Source organism: Lutjanus erythropterus, chromosome 2, assembly GCF_056507025.1.
Source record: "Lutjanus erythropterus isolate fLutEry1 chromosome 2, fLutEry1.hap2, whole genome shotgun sequence".
Taxonomy (NCBI): domain Eukaryota; kingdom Metazoa; phylum Chordata; class Actinopteri; order Lutjaniformes; family Lutjanidae; genus Lutjanus; species Lutjanus erythropterus.
In genome coordinates this window covers 37827448-37846342 of record NC_139318.1, presented here as the reverse complement: position 1 = coordinate 37846342, position 18895 = coordinate 37827448, and the positions used below count along the sequence as shown (strand labels likewise).

The 18895-nt window shown below is 39.1% G+C and overlaps 1 protein-coding gene and 1 long non-coding RNA gene across 6 annotated transcripts in view; one reads left to right on the top strand and one right to left on the bottom strand.

Annotated features, from left to right (window-relative positions):
• LOC146332081 (uncharacterized) overlaps positions 1–14166 on the top strand; it is a 28743-nt gene extending 14577 nt beyond the window's left edge. The window contains exons 2-8 of one of the 4 annotated variants that reach the window (XM_084738980.1): positions 2833–2937; positions 3687–3937; positions 4716–4808; positions 7531–7651; positions 7913–7965; positions 9716–9865; positions 12094–14166. In XM_084738980.1, coding sequence (XP_084595106.1) covers positions 2833–2937; positions 3687–3937; positions 4716–4808; positions 7531–7651; positions 7913–7965; positions 9716–9865; positions 12094–12282 — 962 coding nt within the window. In that variant the 3' untranslated portion in view covers positions 12283–14166. Of the gene's footprint in view, positions 1–2829; positions 2938–3683; positions 3938–4715; positions 4809–7530; positions 7652–7912; positions 7966–9715; positions 9866–12093 lie in introns of all 4 variants that reach the window. The other 3 variants (XM_084738964.1, XM_084738973.1, XM_084738957.1) reach the window with 3 other exon arrangements.
• Positions 1–18582, bottom strand: part of LOC146332080 (uncharacterized) — a 156832-nt gene extending 138250 nt beyond the window's left edge. For both annotated transcript variants that reach the window (XR_014772039.1, XR_014772038.1), the window contains exon 1: positions 18448–18582. This is a non-coding gene — a long non-coding RNA (uncharacterized LOC146332080). The remainder of the gene's footprint in view (positions 1–18447) is intronic.
• Between the last annotated feature and the right edge of the window lie 313 nt (positions 18583–18895).

Sequence of the window (18895 nt, the reverse complement as noted above, 5' to 3'; positions counted from 1 at the left end):
GAGAGGTTTTGGAGCAGCACACATGACAAGTTCTGCATGCGTTACAACAGTCTGGCTTTGTAGTAAAGGATTTCGGGTCCTAAACTGGCCTGCCAGACCTGTCTCCCATTAAAAATGTGTAGTGCATTATGAAGCACAACGTTGTTTTGTGTTACATAAAATTAATGCTGTTGTTCAACCTTTATACCTGTCAGCTGGTTTTACAAAAAAATACTGTTTAAAAGTAATCAAGAGCTACTAAATTAGCCTAAGCAGCACTCAGTTAGTTTGAAAACACAGAGTTTTTTTCATTTCCTGAAAATTAACAGTTTTGGACATACAAGGTTTTAACCCGACAGCGACTGTAACAAGCAAGAATGGGGAAAAAACTCTGAATTTCAAAACTTCAGCAATTACTGTCGTCAGTTCCCAAAATAAAGAAATGGTGATGTATCACAGAGGTAAACATGACCCTGTCCAAGCTTTCAGAGTCTTTGAAAAACTCTGTTTTAAGGTCATGTTTTATAGGCACATACGTGCAAACTGAAAACAAAACCAGCAATTAAATTCAAGAATAAGGTAAACAAAAGGAATGAGTGGCAATAAAGCTCGGTTCAACAGGGGGCAGCACACTGCAATGGAACCCCCCCTGAAATCAATCATAAACTCAATCTGGCAGCCGGTGAGGAATTACATACTGAGAGAGTGAGAAGTAATGAGATCTGCAGAAGATCGGCATTACGGGAATGTTTTGAGAGTGAGGTAATGCTGTTGTTGTTAGACAGAGAGAGGGAAATCTGGGTAAGAGGAATGCATTCTGGGTACTCTCGTTTAACTTCTGGATACTACCCTTGCAATTAGTCCTGAGCAAATCAGAGCAGCAGTGACTGCAGGGTGTGGTGGCATAGTTTAGTAATTAGCATGAAGAATAAAGTGTGCCCTGGAAGTTATCCAGGTTATTACAACTTTGCAGGTAAAATAATTTAAAGCTGAAAGAACCTGAGTTGAAATAGCCTATCAAGACTTTGATTTAGTGTTGCAATTTATCAAAGACTCTCTTACCCTAAAGTCATACAACTCCCTACAAATGGAAAATTGTATAATGGTCTATTACATTATTCAAAAATGTGGAAAAAGTGATGTTTTCAATGGCATCATTACCTGGCACCTTTCAGCAGCACATTTAATCAGGGCATTCAACTGTTTAACAGGGCTGATGGAAAATCATTCCGCTCAGATTAATATACTTCAGAAACTTATTTTTGTATATCCCATTCGTGCCTAACCTACAGTGACTAACTGAGACCGCAGGATCTTTTGAAGAACCTCAGAGAGAGGAAGATTACATTTCAAAGTAAATGATTTCATGACGTGATCCAGGGATCTGAGAACACCAGTTATCTGCTGCAATAAGATCTATTACCTAATCTTCCATCACTGCAGGGGCCTCTTGGGACACAAAGAAATCTGACTGTGAGCACACCAAAGAGCTTTCACACCCTGCATGAGTTTATGCATTAGGATGATGACTGACTTTAAGACAGCACTCTGGTGAAAACCATCCATGCTACGAGCTTCTAGCTCACATTACAACTTTATCAAATCAAGCTTACAAACAGAAAATGAGTTGAGGTGAGATAACACATCATGAGTCTTCTGGGTACCTGTACCACAACACCAGAAAAGATTTTTCTCTACAAAACATTTCTTATCAACCTATATCACAAAAAGGTTACAGACAACAATATGTCTGTTGAAGAAGCAGAGAGCAGCACCAGCACGGAAGCTGAACAATGAACTGCTGTGGACAGGGTCAGCGGCAAAACAATTTTAGTTTCAGTGTATGCTATATTCAGAACATTTTTACCACTTTACTTTGCTGTCAGACAGCTTTTTTTCTGACAGGAAATTGGAATTATATAAGCCATATCGCGGTATCTCACTCAACAAGACTCCACTGGCAAAATCAGGGGGCATGTCGACCGCCATCCACTGTAGGTAATACACTGACCATAGAGAAGGGTATCAAATAACTCCCCACTTCAAATAATCTGAATTGACCCTCTGAGAGGTCAAACATCCCACCCAGGAAGTTATGAAATAAACCATTAAAGCAAAACACAAAACTATTTAAAACAGCAGCAAGTGAGCACAAATGGAGTTTGGCACAGAAATAATAAATTCGAGATGCCAACAGACTATTACAAAGAGGCGTTTAACAGCTAAACAGAACTCTTTGCTGTGACTGACAGTTTATATCAGTCTAAGCTGTGTGAACAGCACCGTGGTAAACAAAAAATCTTTATAATATTAAAAATTTGAACTATTTGGCACAAATCCGTTATAGAGCTAAAAGCATGTTGTCTATGAGCTGACAGATTTCCCTGAGAGGCTCATAGCATTTGTCACAGTTGGAGTGCACAGGAGGTCAGAGCTTTTGCCCGGAAGGACGAGTCCATGTCTTGTACTGAGGAACGCTTTATTTGCTCAGTCTGAGCAGAGGAATTAGTCCACCATTGGGTTATTAATTATAGACAGAGCCCCGTCATCATGGTGTGAGAATTGTTGTAACATTTTATGGCACAGATCATCCGCAAATTCAGACTGCGACAAAGCTGATAAGAGTAACTTGAATGAAAAAGAAAATTTCAAGTGAATCATGTTTAGTTGACAACAGTGGCTTATCACCAAGCTCTGTAACAAGTTTATTTGTTTGATTTATGTCAGTATGTGATGGAGTTGTCTCACTGATTTAATTATATGCCACTGTATCTATGTAAATGAGGCAATTTACATAGAAATGAGTATTTTTCAAAGAAGGTGACACAAAGCCCTATTCTGATTTTTCAGCAGGAGTCACGGCCCAGGATGTTGAAGTTGTCACAGGGACGGTACCACCTGTAGAAGCAGTGGAACATGTACGAGGAGACATGATTCCACAGACAACTGAAGCCCCTGGTAAGAAACATGGACTAGTGCACAACAGTACTGCCAGTCATTTATAAAAAATATATTGTAGGTTTACTCTACAGATTCATTAATTAGCGTGAATGAAGGGCTCAATGATAGGAAAAACAAGCACCATATCTCACCCCTATCCTAGCAAAAAAAAAAAAGCTTTTCCAGCACCTTACAGCTGTGGAAAATTATATATTTCACACACACTTTATGCTCAAAATCATTAGGCCCTATTGCATTTAATCATCACATTAAAAATAATGCTATTGTGTTACAAACAAACAAATTTATGTTTCGTGGTAGCATTTCACAGAAGGGAGACAAAAAACCCCAATCCTTCATGTAATAATAATAATAATAATAATAATAATAATAATAATAAATATCAAAATTTCAAGTGGAACTAAGGGGCTGAGTTGAATGAATGGTGCTTAACAGCTTATTGTAGCTCAGTTGTTTTACGGTTTAATTTTATTGATAGATATGAAGAAACTGTGGATAAGTCAATACTGTAACCATTGCTTTTAATACATTGTCTGTAAATTACACTTTGCAAGCCTTTGACAAATGACAATACATTTCAGAATCAACCGTATAATAACCTTAGATCAATGTGTCCACATGAACTTTGATACCAAACCTCTAAAAACGTAGATAAAATAAAGTATTACTGTTGCCAACATCTGAAAGCCCATATGTGCTGTTTTACATTGAAAACATTAATAATTAAAGTTCAATCATTTTAGCAGAGCCAGCGGACCCACAAGTCTTGGTTTTTCCGACTGTGGGATCTCTAGAGCCAACTGAACAGACTACAGCAGCACCAGCTACACAAGAGGCAGGAGACGATAAGACAACTGCCGCTGAAGAGGCAGCTCAGGCAACTGACTTCACAGTTGACGTGCAAACTGTTAAAAACACAATCGTGGAGACACCTGAGGTCGTGGAGACTCCAGCACCTATTCCTGCCAGAGGCGACGGCCCCAATAACAAACCACAGGTAAGATAAGAGAGTCCCTTCAGATCACTCAGTCTGTCATAAAGTAATTTAGATATACAGTAAGGTTAGTGGATTGTAATATGCAGTCAACTATTTTAAATACTGAGCTCAGAATAACAATCAAAACAACAACAAAACACACAGTAATATTATAGCACTTATAGGCTACCTAATATTAACTGCTCCTTGTCTTGGTATGGTGGTACACATTGTTTTGCATCAAATTTTCAAATAAGTCAAATGACACTAAGACATGACACTATTTGCAAATGATACAAACACAGAGAAGGAAGAGCAGTGGATTTTTTTGCATAATAAAATAAGTGTAGTAAGATCCAGTGTGGAGAAGCGTGTCTCCACGGGCCACATTTGTTGGGTCTTGTTTACAAATGTTGTGCTTCCAGACAAATTGGATAGAAATTTGTAGTGTATGAATAATTGATCTCAATCCTGTAACCAGTGGGACAAAACAAAAACAAAAGAAAATCAGAAACGGTGTAACAATTTTGTCGCTCAACTATAATATATGCTGTGCTGTCGTAGGCACACATTTTGATTTCCTCTTAGATTATTTTAAATGGACTCAAAACATGAAATAAGAGAATATGCTCATAATAAAGCAAGCACTCCGTTGTAAGTGTCCTTCATACTGTCCACTGTGACATGTTAAAGGCCACAAAACAAATAATTCTACACAATTTGGCCAGCAACATGCAGGAGTGAGAAGGGCACAAAGGGATTCATGGGATGATTGAGGACTTTTGGTTTCTCTCTGCAGCTGGTGCCACAGGAAGATGTTGTCTGTGTCAGCAAAGAGGCGGTCCAGGACAAAAACGCTGTCAATCTAAAACTCAAGTCATCATCCAACTGTGTAAGTTCAGAAAACACCCCCTTCTGCCTGTTTACACATCTACTTATGTGCTGTATAGAGTAAAAATCTATTTGTTTTGCAGACCTAGGACTGTTCCAATGCCGAACTGGTTATCAGCAGCATCATGTAACATCCATACAGCGTATACAGCAGATACCAGTACTCTGTATTGGCCAATATGCAAAGTTTAGGTGTCGGAATCCCGACGGAAAAATATCTCAATAAAGAGCAGAAAGGAAGAGTCTTCTGCTTAAAAGGACAGTTCAAAGATCTTTGTTAAGTTGTGGGAGAGATCAGCTGTAGTGATGTCTGCCTTCTCTCTAATAATGAAACCAGAGGGCACTCAGCTTGTGGAGCTCAAAGTGCCAAAAAATATATTTTAAAATCTCAACAGCAATGACTCTTTGCAGAAATCATAGCCTGGTTATCCAAGATACTCCACAGAACTTGTGAGCAATTTCGTGTCTGAAGTTTGGGTTTTCTCGAGTAACATGGAAAGAGACATTGCTGCTGAGTTTTTCAAATGTACTTTTTGGTGCTTTGAGCACCACAAGCTGAGCACCATTTAGTCCCATTATAGTGGAGAGAAGGCAGACATCTGTACAGCTGTTACTTCTAAAACTCTGCAACTCACACCAAAACTATCTAGATGGTAAAATAGCTCTAAAGGCTGGAGGAAAATGACGTATTTTTGATTTTGGGGTTAACTGTGCCTTCAGAGATAAAACTTTAGTGGTATTAACGATAAAGCAGCAAGGACAGCAAAGATTCTTTACGGGGCCATACGATCCTGCTGGAGTGCAAAATATTCATGCACATAAACCTATAAACTGCACAAGCAAGAAAAATAGTCTCTAGCTTGGCTTTGATGCCATTCCCAGCTGGCTATCAGCTTGCTAAACATAAGCTCAGCAGGAAATTCTTCATTATTTAAGAGGCATTGACTGTTACATCTCCCTGCCCATAAATCAGAGAAGCTAGAGAAAAACTGGGTGCATCCTTTTTAATGTCTATTTCTTTAGTGGAGAGAGAGAAAAGCCAGAGATTGCTGTTGTATGTGAGCCATGCAGGGCATGGATGGAGCTGCGAGGGCAGAGGGAGGGGAGCACAACGGGTGGGCTCACCGCTGCTGTAGGATGTGTAATGTATAGAGGGCCTGAAGTGGCAGTGTGTGGGCGTATGTGGGGGAGTGTGTTTGTGTTTAGAAACATAAATTCTTCAGCGTCTCAGGATAACGGCTTTGAGGTCTACAGGAATCACAACAATGCCCTGGTGGAGGTCTAAACCCACTACGATGTAATTTCAGCTATCTATGGCTCTCATATAGCCTGAGCAGTAAATGCATTATTCAACATTTACACAATGCATAAACAACTGTAAGCAGTGTATAACAGAGGGGTCTTTGTTTACTCAAACAAAGACATAAATACACTCAACAAACTCAGAGGTATTATAAAATACGGCCAGATTGTCTTTCCACTATTTTTACTGGAGGACTTGATTATTTTGGCTTTATCCACAGGACGAAGGATTGAAGGTTTTAAAGTGGGCATGTCTCAACCCGATGCACCATGCTGTTGCTGGCTAGCTAACTAATACATCTCATCTTTGTGCTGCTAAAGGCTGAAGAATTATTGATGGCTGGATGTCATATTAATGGTTGAAATATGTTGGTTCAAGCCTCATATGCAAGCATCATATTTTGTTTTACAGGATGAAAACAAAATTGTAATTTAATATAAGAATACAAAGAAACAGATTTTTTTGGTATATATTGTTAAATAGTTGCACAGTATGTCCATAGATGTTATCTAAAAAGTTGAAAAGAGCATTTTTCATTTCATCTTGACTTTAGAATTTTCTCTAAAACATTATTATGTAATGTAATATTGCTCAATGAGAAGGAGTGAAACACTCTCTGTAATTGAATTTTATTTGTTCTGATCTGAGAACGTGCTTTAAAGGATGATGGAATTGTAAATAAAACAGGTTTTAGTGATATCTCCATCCAGCCGTGTGATTTAAATAACCATCTAGTGTGTCAATATACACATTTTTTGTGCCATAATATGTTAAGACAAAATGTCATAATGTCTTAAAAAACAGCTCACATGAAGAGCTTCTTAAGACAGATATTCCCAGATAAAGGTGTTCTGCCTGTAGTTACACAGTCTTGTAAGACAGTGTTCCCCTACCCTGTTCCTCAGGGACCCCTGCCCTGCATGTTTTAGATGTTTCCCTGCTCCAACACACCTGATTCAAATGATCAGCTCGTCATCAAGCCTCTGCAGACACCTGACAACAACCTGATCATTTGAATCAGGTGTGTTGGAGCAGGGAAACATAAAACATGCAGGGCTGAGGACCAGTGTAGGGGAAGACAGTTGTAAGACAGCCATCTGTCCACTTCTGAAATGGGATCAAGGGCTCCTACAGTGTGGCAGATTTCTGATGTTCAGATCAGATTACATCAGGGGAAAGGTTGCACACAGGGTTGTGATAACCCTTACTGAATTAAAGATAAAGACACAGAGTGTGAGGGGATTAGAAGTTGAGCGGGAGATTCAAGATGATCTCGAAAGTAAGTGTTGTGATTCTGTAGAGGGCTAATCATTAAGGATTTGCATCCAATGTCACACTGCACGACCTAGAATTGGATAAATTAAACCATTGAAATGAAATGTTTCAATACAAGTGATCTTTTATTTTGGTCTCCTTGCAGGAAGACACCAAAGTGAAGATTGAAAGCGTTCTGCAGGAGCTGTGTGGGGAAGACTGTAAACTAGAGATCTTCCAGGAGGACAACACAGACGAAATTATTGTATCTGGAAAATATGTTGAAGGTCAGTAATTCTTGTGATAATTGGAAAAAAAAAAAAAAAATCTAAGTAGCAATATTCAGTTCCCTCTAACCCTGCATTAATATTGGCTCCAAAGCTCCAAACTTTAAAAACTCAAATTTACTTTACTAGCAGTTATGATGGATGATCTTTTTCATTTTATATTGGATGCTTTGTTAGGAAGAATCTCAACTTCCATTCCTGTGAATAAAAATGTACTTTTAAGAGGAAAATCACAAACAAACTTTTTTTTGTTATTCGCAGATGATGTTACCGGCATGGCTAACAAGTTCAACAATGACAACATCAAAGATAAGGTAAAGTACTACTTACATTGTAGTGCAAAAATACTCAACACATGCATTATCTAGCCCTTATATATCATTATACCATGGTCTGCGTGCATACTCCATTCTGACTGGCTGCAGAGTGTCCACTAATTCTTGATGATGGACAGCTACTGATAATAAGTATAACAGGAATGCAGTCAAAGCCTCTGTTTACAATTCTTTGTAACACATTAACAAGCCACGGTATGGCAACTGTAACACACAAGCTACAAGAAATAAACTGCCCCTCTGAACTCACTTCACTCCATCACATTAGAGATCATCTGTCATCTCATTCGCTATTCAACTTGTTACTTCAGGCTGCAGCCAACATTACATTATTTCTTGGTGAAAATCGTGATACTGATTTGGGGACATGGAAATAGCTGCATAACTTGCAACTCTTGTTATTAAACATATTGCCAGATTTTAATTATTGTTTGTCATCTGTACGCAGTGCTGCTGACACTGAATCTTGGTTGCATAACATTAGCTTTTTGGCTTACAGCTGAGTCAAACAGTTCTATGAGCTGAGCGGACTAGAAATATTTCTTGTTACATGGTCACATCCATGGTTTGTCCGATTTTCTGGAGTAGCGAATGATGTTTCCGTTGCATAAGATCTTTACGGGATGGAAATGAATGTTCAGGATGTTATTCAAACCCTCCAGTGTTACCAGAGAAACAGAGCCATGACTTGTGAAAAATGCATGTAAATATAAATTAAAGGACTGTTTTTTTTTCTTTGGCCAGTGATCCTTCAAGGTGTCTGTAATCAGGAATTAATGGACTCATCAAGCGTTATCCCTCACATATAATAGCAGCAGTATAGTATTAGACATATTGTAAAATATTCACTTCAGTTGGGAACTATAAAGTCACGATTACGTGTGTGACTGTGATTCTCCTCTAAATGCATGTGAGTACACCAAGGCATGGACAAAGCTTGTACTCCAGCATCACACCATGCACCATGAGGGGCCTCTAAAATGCACATCCAGTAGTAAATAGTTATATTCAAATGACTCAGCCACCACAAATTTGCTGGTTGACTCATAATGAAACTAGACGGGGAAAATACACCAGGGAGAAGAAAAACACTGAGTTTGGAGACTTCTCCAAAAGGCGTCTCGCTGCCAGGCTGACAGTTTGTGTAACAAACAAAAAGCCCACAAACAATCCGCTTGTCAGCTGCAAAACATTTTTTCTACCACCTAGGGAACAATCTGGGGTTATGGGTGTGCCTGTCACACCCCTCTGTCTCTTTGCATTCGACATACACTTCATTTCCTTCTTTACTCCTAACATATACTGAGTGACATTATGAATTTACCAGTGTTTCAGCCAAACAGTCACTCTTCATTATACTGTCTACGGTCTGCTAACTGGCATCTTTTTGTTTTGACCCTGCCTTGAAGCCAGGGAAAATACTGCCAACTCAGTAGGCACATCTCTGTAAACAAAGGCTTTGGGTGGGGTTGTTTTTTTCTAACTTTCAGTCACGACAGACAAGACAACAGTAAGCAGATAATGAAAATCTCCCTGCCAGTGAAACAATTACAAAGTACACCTTACCGTCTGAATAGTATCTCATGTTTTCATGCATGTCAGATTCAGTCTGGGCAGAGTGTTTGAAGATTTGTTTGGTTTGCCAGAGGCACCATGATTTTGACTTAAACTATACTTGACATATAATGCGATCACTTGACTCATGCTAATTTGTTCTAATTTCCATCAGACTGATGTGGAGGAGGCTGTTCCTCGTTGGGGGAAGAGCTCTAAGTTGGTGTTGGTCTCCCTGCTGCTGACTGGCCTGTTGCTGGCTGCACTGCTGGTTGCTGGTTACTACCTCAAGACCCACCGCAAGAACTCCAAAGGAGTCAGATTGGTGAGTAGATTAGAGGAGGTTTAGCACACTGTTAATGCCTACTGAGCCAAAAATCTCCTGTTGTTTGTGGTTCGGGAAACATTAAAGGGATAGTTTGAATTATTCAAAGTGAGGTTGTATGAGGTATTTATCCACGACACACCACCAGTTAGGAGAAGCATGAAGGAGTACAAGCACAGAGGCTAAATAATGAACTGTCATGGACAGGGTCAGCAACAAAAGGTATTTTAGCCACTTTTACGAAGGTCCACATAAAAAAAAAAAAAAACAACTTACAGTACAATTTACGTGTATACTATATTTAGAATATTTTCAGTGCCTTTTCTGATGAGAAACCGCCGTTACACAAGCCAAATATCACTTTCTCCAAACCAACCAGTCAAAATCAGTGATTCTACCTCACAGAACATGGGAGCTGCTAATCTACCACTGCCCCGATCTATTAGTTTGTTTGTGTTGTTGTGTGACTGTGTATTAAAAGGTTTGTTCGCCTTGACCTAAGTCACACAATAACACAAACCAACCAATGGATCGAGGCACATGTAGATGAGCAACTCCTGTGTTTTGCAAGGTAAAATTACCGATCTTGCTTAGGGGGTTTGGTTGGTTTGGAGAAGGCAACGTTTGTTTCTTGTCAGAAAAGGCTGATGAAATTCTAAATACAGCGTAGACTTTAACTTACATTTTTTTTAAAAGGCCTTTTTTCAAGTGGCTAAAATACCTTTTAGAGCAGCATGTTGCTCAGCTTCTGTTCTGTCTCCCTGCTTCTCCTAACTGGGGGCTTGCCAACCGGACTGGCGTCTACTGTCAGTAGTACACTAACTATCGGTAAGTACCTCATACAACCCTACATCAAAGAATTTGAATTATCCCTTTAATGTGTTTTGAACATCACACATATCATTATCATCCTGGTTAAGCTACATTTAAATGCACTCATGAGGTCAGCTATTAGAGAGAGTGTCCTGATTGAGAGCCTGGCAACCTTAAACCAACATTTTCTCTCTACCCTGTATTGCCCTCTTCAGTGCAAGTGAAGAAAAGCATCTTAGGCTGGCAATGAGGCACCTTTACAAACCTAAGATAATTCGGCTGCACAAGATCCAGTTCACTGAGGAAATTGTACACTGTGACTGTTTATTTGAAAGGAGCACATATGGATTTGAGGTCAAACGTGTGGTTATCCTGCGGTCAATTCCTCACTCAAGAGAGGACACGCTTGACTCACATGTCCCTTAACTCAAAGCAGCATCAAGTGTTTTCTGCTTTTTCAAGACTTTGCCACAGGGATACAGATGGTTTTAGTTTTTTTCTTTCTGTCAAGCTCATGACATCATGTTTTAAAGCGTTAACATATGGAGGCACACCCATGTGACAGTTTGGATGGAGTAGATTGCCAAATAGCCTTTGTTTAGAGTCTTATTTATTGAACTAGTCTCACATGCACCTTATATTATCCTCAAATTTCCAGCTGACAGACAAAATGTCACACCAAACTTAAAGGACAGTACAATCCAAAATTAAAAATTCATATTTTTCCTCCGGCCTGTAGTGCCATTTATCAATCTAGATTGTTTTGGTGTGAGGTGTCAAGTTTTGGAGACATCGGCTGTAGAGACGTCCGCCTTCTTTCAAGTATAATGGAAATAGATGGCACTCTGTTGTGGTGCTCAAAGTGGCAAAAATACATTTGAAAACTGAACAGCAATGTCCCTTTCCAGAAATCATGACATGGTTACTCAAGATAATCCACAGACCTTGTTGTGAGTTTGTTTTATGTACAAACTACTTTCTTTCGACAGTAAAATCTGAAAGCAGACATCTCTAAGGCTGATATCTCCAAAACTTAGCAACTCACACCAAAACAATCAAGATGGATAAATAACACTACAAGTACAAGGAAAAATTAGTAATTTTTATTTTGGGGTGATCTGTGCTTTTTAACTCTCTTACAAAGGGGGGCTAACATCTTCAGCTAGAAGCAAAGTAAAACAAGCATCCATGCATATCGTTAACCTCCCAGCAGTAAAACAATGACTAACACCCTGTGAGTGCACACACAGCTGAAACCCATAAAACTCATTAAGAAAGAATGTAGTTGTTTATTTTTGAACAACGCCCACTTGTTTGCAGGTCATATTTGAACAGTAAAATTAATCCTGTTGGCATTAATTCTTCTTAAATCTGTTCAAGCTCTGATATCGGTGTTTTCTGTGTGCTTTTCTTAGGCTGAATCTTTCCAGGTGGATGAAGAGAACCAGGCCAACACCCTGGTGTCTGTGGCTCCGCTGCCCCAGGAGCCCGTTGACAAGCCCACTGTCAATGGCGAGTCCCCACCAGAAAATGGGACCAACCCCGCCCCCACCACTAACGGACACTCTGCCACGCAGACCCCGGTGGCTGACACAGAGATGTGAATCGTGACACCCTGACCTCCTGTTCTACCCATCACCCGCTGGGACACACTACCCACAAGCCCCTCCGCTGCCTCAGAGACTGTCCACACACTGAGATGACTTCAACATCAATCCACCAACTACTTTCACCTCCCCCTCTTCCTCTCCTCAACCTGCACCTATCGGTACGATGATGACAACAACGATGAAGCTCATGACTATGATGACGATAATGACAATGCCTGTAATGTGAAAAGTTTGGGACCGCTGGTCTTTGCTGGTGTCAAGAGGAGCCTACAGTACATACATGTGTGTTTGGGACTGAGACTGCTCAGCAGGGCACTGACTGGGATCTGTTAGCTGCTCTGACTTCAGTCCAGTTGTAGCAATCATTGTAAATTCACGAAATAATGCCAAATATGTGCTTTTGATCCCAGCCGCAGAAGCAGAGAATCCATAACTGTGGTGCAATGAAACCAGTGAAGCCAGGCAGTTGAAAGGAGACCAGTTTTTGTATTGTTGTAAAAAGGACTAATGCTCACTGTTTGTTTTTTCTATGTAATTCAGGACATGTTTGTTTGTGTAGTCTCTTTATTTGCCTTAATGTTGTTCAAACCTATTGTAGGGAGAGCTCAAAAATCAAAAATACAGACTTTTCCTATTACTTGTAGTGTTAATTATCCATCTAGATAGTTTTGGTGTGAGTTGCAGAGTTTTGGAGATATGGGCCATAGGGATGTCTGCTCTTTCTTAAATGTAATTGGACTAAATAGCACTCAGCTTGTGGTGCTCAAAGCGCTAAAAAATTACATTTGAAATATTCAACACCTGTCTCTTTCCAGAAATCATGACTCAGATATCTGAGTTAATCCAGAGGCCTTGTTTTGAGCTGTTTCTTGTAGGGACTACTTACTTTCTCGTAGAAAGGTAGATTTACTGCTGAAAGAAAGTAGTTTGCACATGAAACTGCTCACAACAAGGTATTCAAATGTATTTTTGGTGCTTCAACAGCCACAAGCTGAGTGCCATCTAGTTCTATTAGTTAGAAATCTCTACCTGATATCTCCAAAACTTGGCAACTCACACCAAAACATCTAGACGGATAAACAGTACAAAAGACCATTGGAAAAATGTGTAAATTTGATTGTGGGATGAACTGTCCCTTTAAATATGAGATGGGCAAAAAAGAAGTGAATGAAAGAGATCCATCAACGTTTCATTTAACTCAAAGTTAGCCATATTTTCTCCCAGATTGTCAAAGTTCACCAAAACTTGGCTTGTTATCATTGTTATCACATTCTCCATAGAACCCAAAGACCAGCTGAATTAGCAACATACAAAATAGCAACCAAGACGCAGTTCTTTGGTTGTACTGAGGAATGAAATAATGCTAACAGGCTATTCGTAACATGAAAATGTTATCTGAAAACGTATTAGGATTTTCCTCAATGCCTTAGCCATAATGAACAACTAAACCTTGACCTTTGGCCAAAGTTCAACTGGGATAGGTTGCAAAGTACATTTCTATTTTTGTGGTCGTGTGTTAATTTTCATGATGACATTAGTGTACAGTTTTTTTGTTTGTCTGTTTTTTTCAAAACAAGTGCTAATTTTTCCTACTCCTTTAACTATGTTCTTTAGCATTTTTTTTTTTAAAGAAAATTTTAAAAAAATCACAAAATAGATGCTGATTTGGTAAACACAATCACTGCCATGAAATTCCTGTAGCAGGTACAGCATTCCCAAGACTGTCTTTATCTCCTTGGTGATATAAAACATTTTTTATACATTTCTTAGCTTCTCTTTTAAACAACATATCACATAATGTGCTGCATGTGTAAATAAGCCTGCTTTCTCTGTTAGTAGTACTTGTGCCTGACTCATAAACTGTGACTGTTGACAATATCTCTTTGGGTTGTTTTAAGCTTAATTGTGTTGTGTTGTGCGTACTTGATTTATGAAAATAAATGTTTAGATAAATACAAATACACACACACACACACACAGATTCACAAAGGAAGAAGATGAACTGACAAGCAGCTTAAGCACCTGAATGTAAATACAACTTTGTCATAACTTCGGCATAAACAAGCAGATTCAACTCTGGATGGTCCAGTGAAGTGCAGGATTTTAAACATACAGTCATTTTGCATATCCAACATCTACAATCTCTTAAAGTTAACCCAGAGATTATTCTTGATTTATTCTCCACCAAAGGCCCTGACAAATTAAATGTGAGGATGTGTAAAAATAGACACGTGTACTTGACTGTCGCTCTCAAAACTGAATATAAATAACTCATGTTATATAAAGGAAACATTAAAGAAGATTTAAAGGAATAATAAAATTTAACACTGTCACACAACAATTTCCTGTCATTACATGTTGGATTTTGCATGGCTTTCAGTCACTGGTCTATTGATATGCAAATCAATATTTTGATGAAGGCAGAACAGAAAATATCCTGCAGGACTAAAGCCTGAACTTTGAATGTGCAAATCTGGAATACAAAACATATCATTATAGCGACATGCCTCAGTGATGTCATTGGAGCGATGGTGATTCCTGAGCAGCACAGATGGAAACACAAACAAAACACACATTTAAATATCTGTCAATCGAAAGAGCTCAATGTTCATACAATATCATTTTAAAGTTAAGTGCAAATTTTACTTATCTTGTCAGAGGTGTTTAAAGAACCAGTGTGTAGCATTTAGTGGCATCTAGCGGTGAGACTGCAAACACTTCATCTCACTCATGTGGAGACGCTTCAGTGACTGCGAAACTTAAGTGAAACATAAAAGGCTGTTTCTAGGGACAGTGTTCGGTTTGTTCGTTTTGAGTTACTGTAGAAACACAACAATTCTTATTTTCAGGTGATTACACGTTAATGAACACACCTTTACTCTATTTCTGGCATACTATGTCAGTAAATCTCCCTAAATCTTACACACTTGGCCTTTACAGAAGTGCACTAAGAAAAAGAAAGTGTTAAATGCTGATCAGTCACGTCTGATCCATACTGGATACAATTAATAAAGCCAGTTTTATTAAATCAATCTCCAGCTATTTTGATAACCTATTAATCGTTTTGAGTCATTTTAAGAAAAACTCTGTCTGTGCCTGTTTTCTGGTTTCTTTAGTCCACTCTGACAGCAAACTGAATATGTTTGGGTACAGGACCAGAGTTGTTATGGTTTTGTATTTAATTTTGCATTTAGTTTTTTTATTTTTATTTAATTTTCACTTTTTCTGATTACATTCAGTTTAGTTTCAGTTAGTTCCCAGAGTGGTTTTGCTCATTTAAATTTTTTAGTGTATAAAAATATTTAGTTTTTGTTAGGTTTTTCTTAGTTTCAGTGTCAGGGGAAATCTTTCAGAAGTTCAGAATAGTTATTAGGCTTACCATACAAGATCAATACTTTGTGGAGGCAGTTGTCTCACAGTCATGTACATATAGACATTTCAGTCTCAATAAACATATGCACCAGTACCTCCTCACACTTGTTGTGATGACAAATTTGACCAAATTGAGAAAGACTAAAACTGGAAACTGGATCTGTAAATTACTGTATGTACAGTATACACAGAATAAATTCCTGACAGACGTTTCGGACTGACATGAATATTTGCCGAGGAATTTAAGACAATCTGTACTTGACACTTCCCCCAAGGATTTATTTGAAAACATCTGAATATTCTCAATTTGTATAAGCACATCTACTTTCCTGTGTATTTCCTTAATAGCCTGGGATGCACTGTGATTGGGTGTTTGCTGCTCCTTCAGGCGCAGTAAAGACCCACGACAGGATGGGATGATTCCACAGGAGGGAACCTCAACATCAACTCAGTATGAAGAAAAGTGCTCTCAGGTTTCTCATTCTCACAGCTCTCTTCAAGGTGGCTCTCTGTACCATCATTGGGAACTATATATATATTTATGACAAAAAAACATGGTCAGAGGCCAGAGAGTACTGTAGAAGACATTTCACTGATCTGCTTGCAGTGAACAACCAGTGGGAAGATAACCACCTCTTTACAGACACGTATTATAAGGCCTGGATCGGTCTCTACAAAGATGACAATGATACGTGGAAGTGGTCAGGAGGGAAAAATGCAACGTTCTTCAACTGGGCAGCACCGAGCAACAACAGAGGCAGATGTGTGGCAAAAAATGCATATGGCTGGCACAACATGAGCTGTGAGGAAAATAAATTAAACTTCTACTGTTTTAGAAGCAAGCTGGTTTTGGTGAAGGAAAACATGACATGGGAGGAGGCGGTGGAGCACTGTCGCCAGCAGCACACTGATCTGATCCGCCTGCGCAGTAAATTATCTCTGGTTAAAACCCAGCATGCTACCTGGGAAGCCCAGACGGACCACTTGTGGATTGGTCTGCGCTACTTGGCTGACAGCTGGCTGTGGGTGAACGGGGACAAGATGAAGTACCAGGCCTGGAGACAAGGGGAGACGCCACTGTGTCCTGCCTTTAGACACCGCTGTGGGGCCCTCTCACTGCAGGAGGAGCACTGGGACAACTGGGACTGTGCTGACAAACTCAACTTTGTCTGCTATTAAAATACTCGACTACGACTTGATTTTCATGATACGTGTCCATGTAGGTGATAGATCATAATAGAGCATTTTGGCTATGAAGGCATGCGAGTATTTGCCACTTGGTTAGACATGTAATAAGGATAGTATAAGCCTACTGTAAATGTGAGGAAAAGATAATATGATACTAACTGTTCCAGTGAGCCATTAGAAAATGTTTTCTACAATAATCCATGCTTGAGCTGTTATTAATTTATATATATGCATATCTTTAAGAGCTGAAGTGATTTTGATACAATTGTAACCCCATTCTATACATGTTACTAGTGAATTATTTTATATAAATGATTGAATAGCTTTATGCTGGGTCATTACCTGCTTATCATTAGTGATGTATATCTTTCCAAGGACATATTCAATTGCATACATTTGGTAGTTGTTAGTGGAAATAGATATGAAATATTCATGAAAGCCAACTTGTGCTTTTAATTTACGACATGATGAATAAAGGAAAGGTTATAAATACTTAACATCCACTGGCTGGTTCACTGATTGAAGGATATGACACCGAATGCTCCCATACGTTAGATGAACATCAGTATTGGCAAATATTAGGACTGCAGAATATGGTAAGGAGAAAATCATATTGTGATTATTTTGACAAGTATTCTGATTGCGATATGATTCACGATTAGTGGGAATGATAATTTTTGCATCACAATTTTCATTTTTGCTGAAAAAAGCTTTTGTTGAGATTTGCTGGGGTCTTTACCAGACAAACATGTTTTCTTACATCTTATACAAGGTTTCTAGGCCAATGCATCACTGCAGCACTACAGTACTTCATGAAAATGTTTTGTCACACATTTTCCATTATCAAAAATTTAAGCTTCTGCAATTTGAATATTGCACTGCCATATTGGGATTTCGATATTTAGCCCTAGCCGATATTCGTCTTATTGACTAAAATCAGCATATCTGCAGATAAGATGTCTGACCTGGACAACAGTAGCTAGCACACCCAGCTGTTGATCTGGAGAAGAAGCCACTGGGTGGACACAACTATGACATGACATATGATGTGCTCATTCAAAGACAATGTAATGAAAAGCTTAATGATTTCATCTACTAAACATAATACAACAATTATCGACAAGTACTTCATGCAACCACACATCAAATAATCTGAGCTATCCCTTTAAACACTGGCATCAACCCAGAATTTCACAATGGGTGCCTCCCTATCATCTGTCTAGTTTATCTTTCCAACATTTTCAATTATACTCAGATCTCCTTTATATTAAAATAAAAAAATGTTGTTGTTAAATCTATCTTAACAACAAGAATTTGGTATTGTTGTTATTGTCTGTAGTGGTCCAGCGCTAATGCCAGTGAGTGTTCTGAGACAAAAGGCAATGACCTAATGGCCGAGAAAATTCAGTCACACCACACACAAGGTCACCTGTCATTCTGGGTGTGGATATTCTAGAGCGGGAGTACGCGTGTGTGTTTGTGCAGTTGATGTAACCGCAGCACATTTAACTGCTGCTGTCATTCTAGCTGATGTGACCTTTTTCAACCCTTGTTGTTACACTGACAGCCTATACATGCCTGCTGTAACAGTTTACTTACTCAGCTCACCAGGCTGGAGGGTCCCACTGTCCATACGACTGCTGTAAAGCTGAATGGGTGCAAAGGTCACTGTGGTGCTTGCTGATAGCAGCTTCGCAATCCCTCTGAACAAGGCCGTATCGCGCCATCGCTGAAGATTACAACAACAAATATTCCAACCTGCATATTTACTTCAGCATCGAATCTGACATTTCTCATACAATCAGGGCTACAGTTCATTGTCTCTATGGTTCATTATACTTCTCTCACATATATTTTTCAACACATACAAACATTATGAGAGCATTTTGGAGCTTAGTGACTTTCTTAAAGCAGTAAGAGACTTAACATCAACATGGGAACAGGAGGAGCCAGCAGTCATACCACCAACACTGAGCTACTACCCCGGACTTGTTAAAGGGAAAATTCTGCACTTTTCACATGGATGCCCAATCAGTGTTGGTGTAGT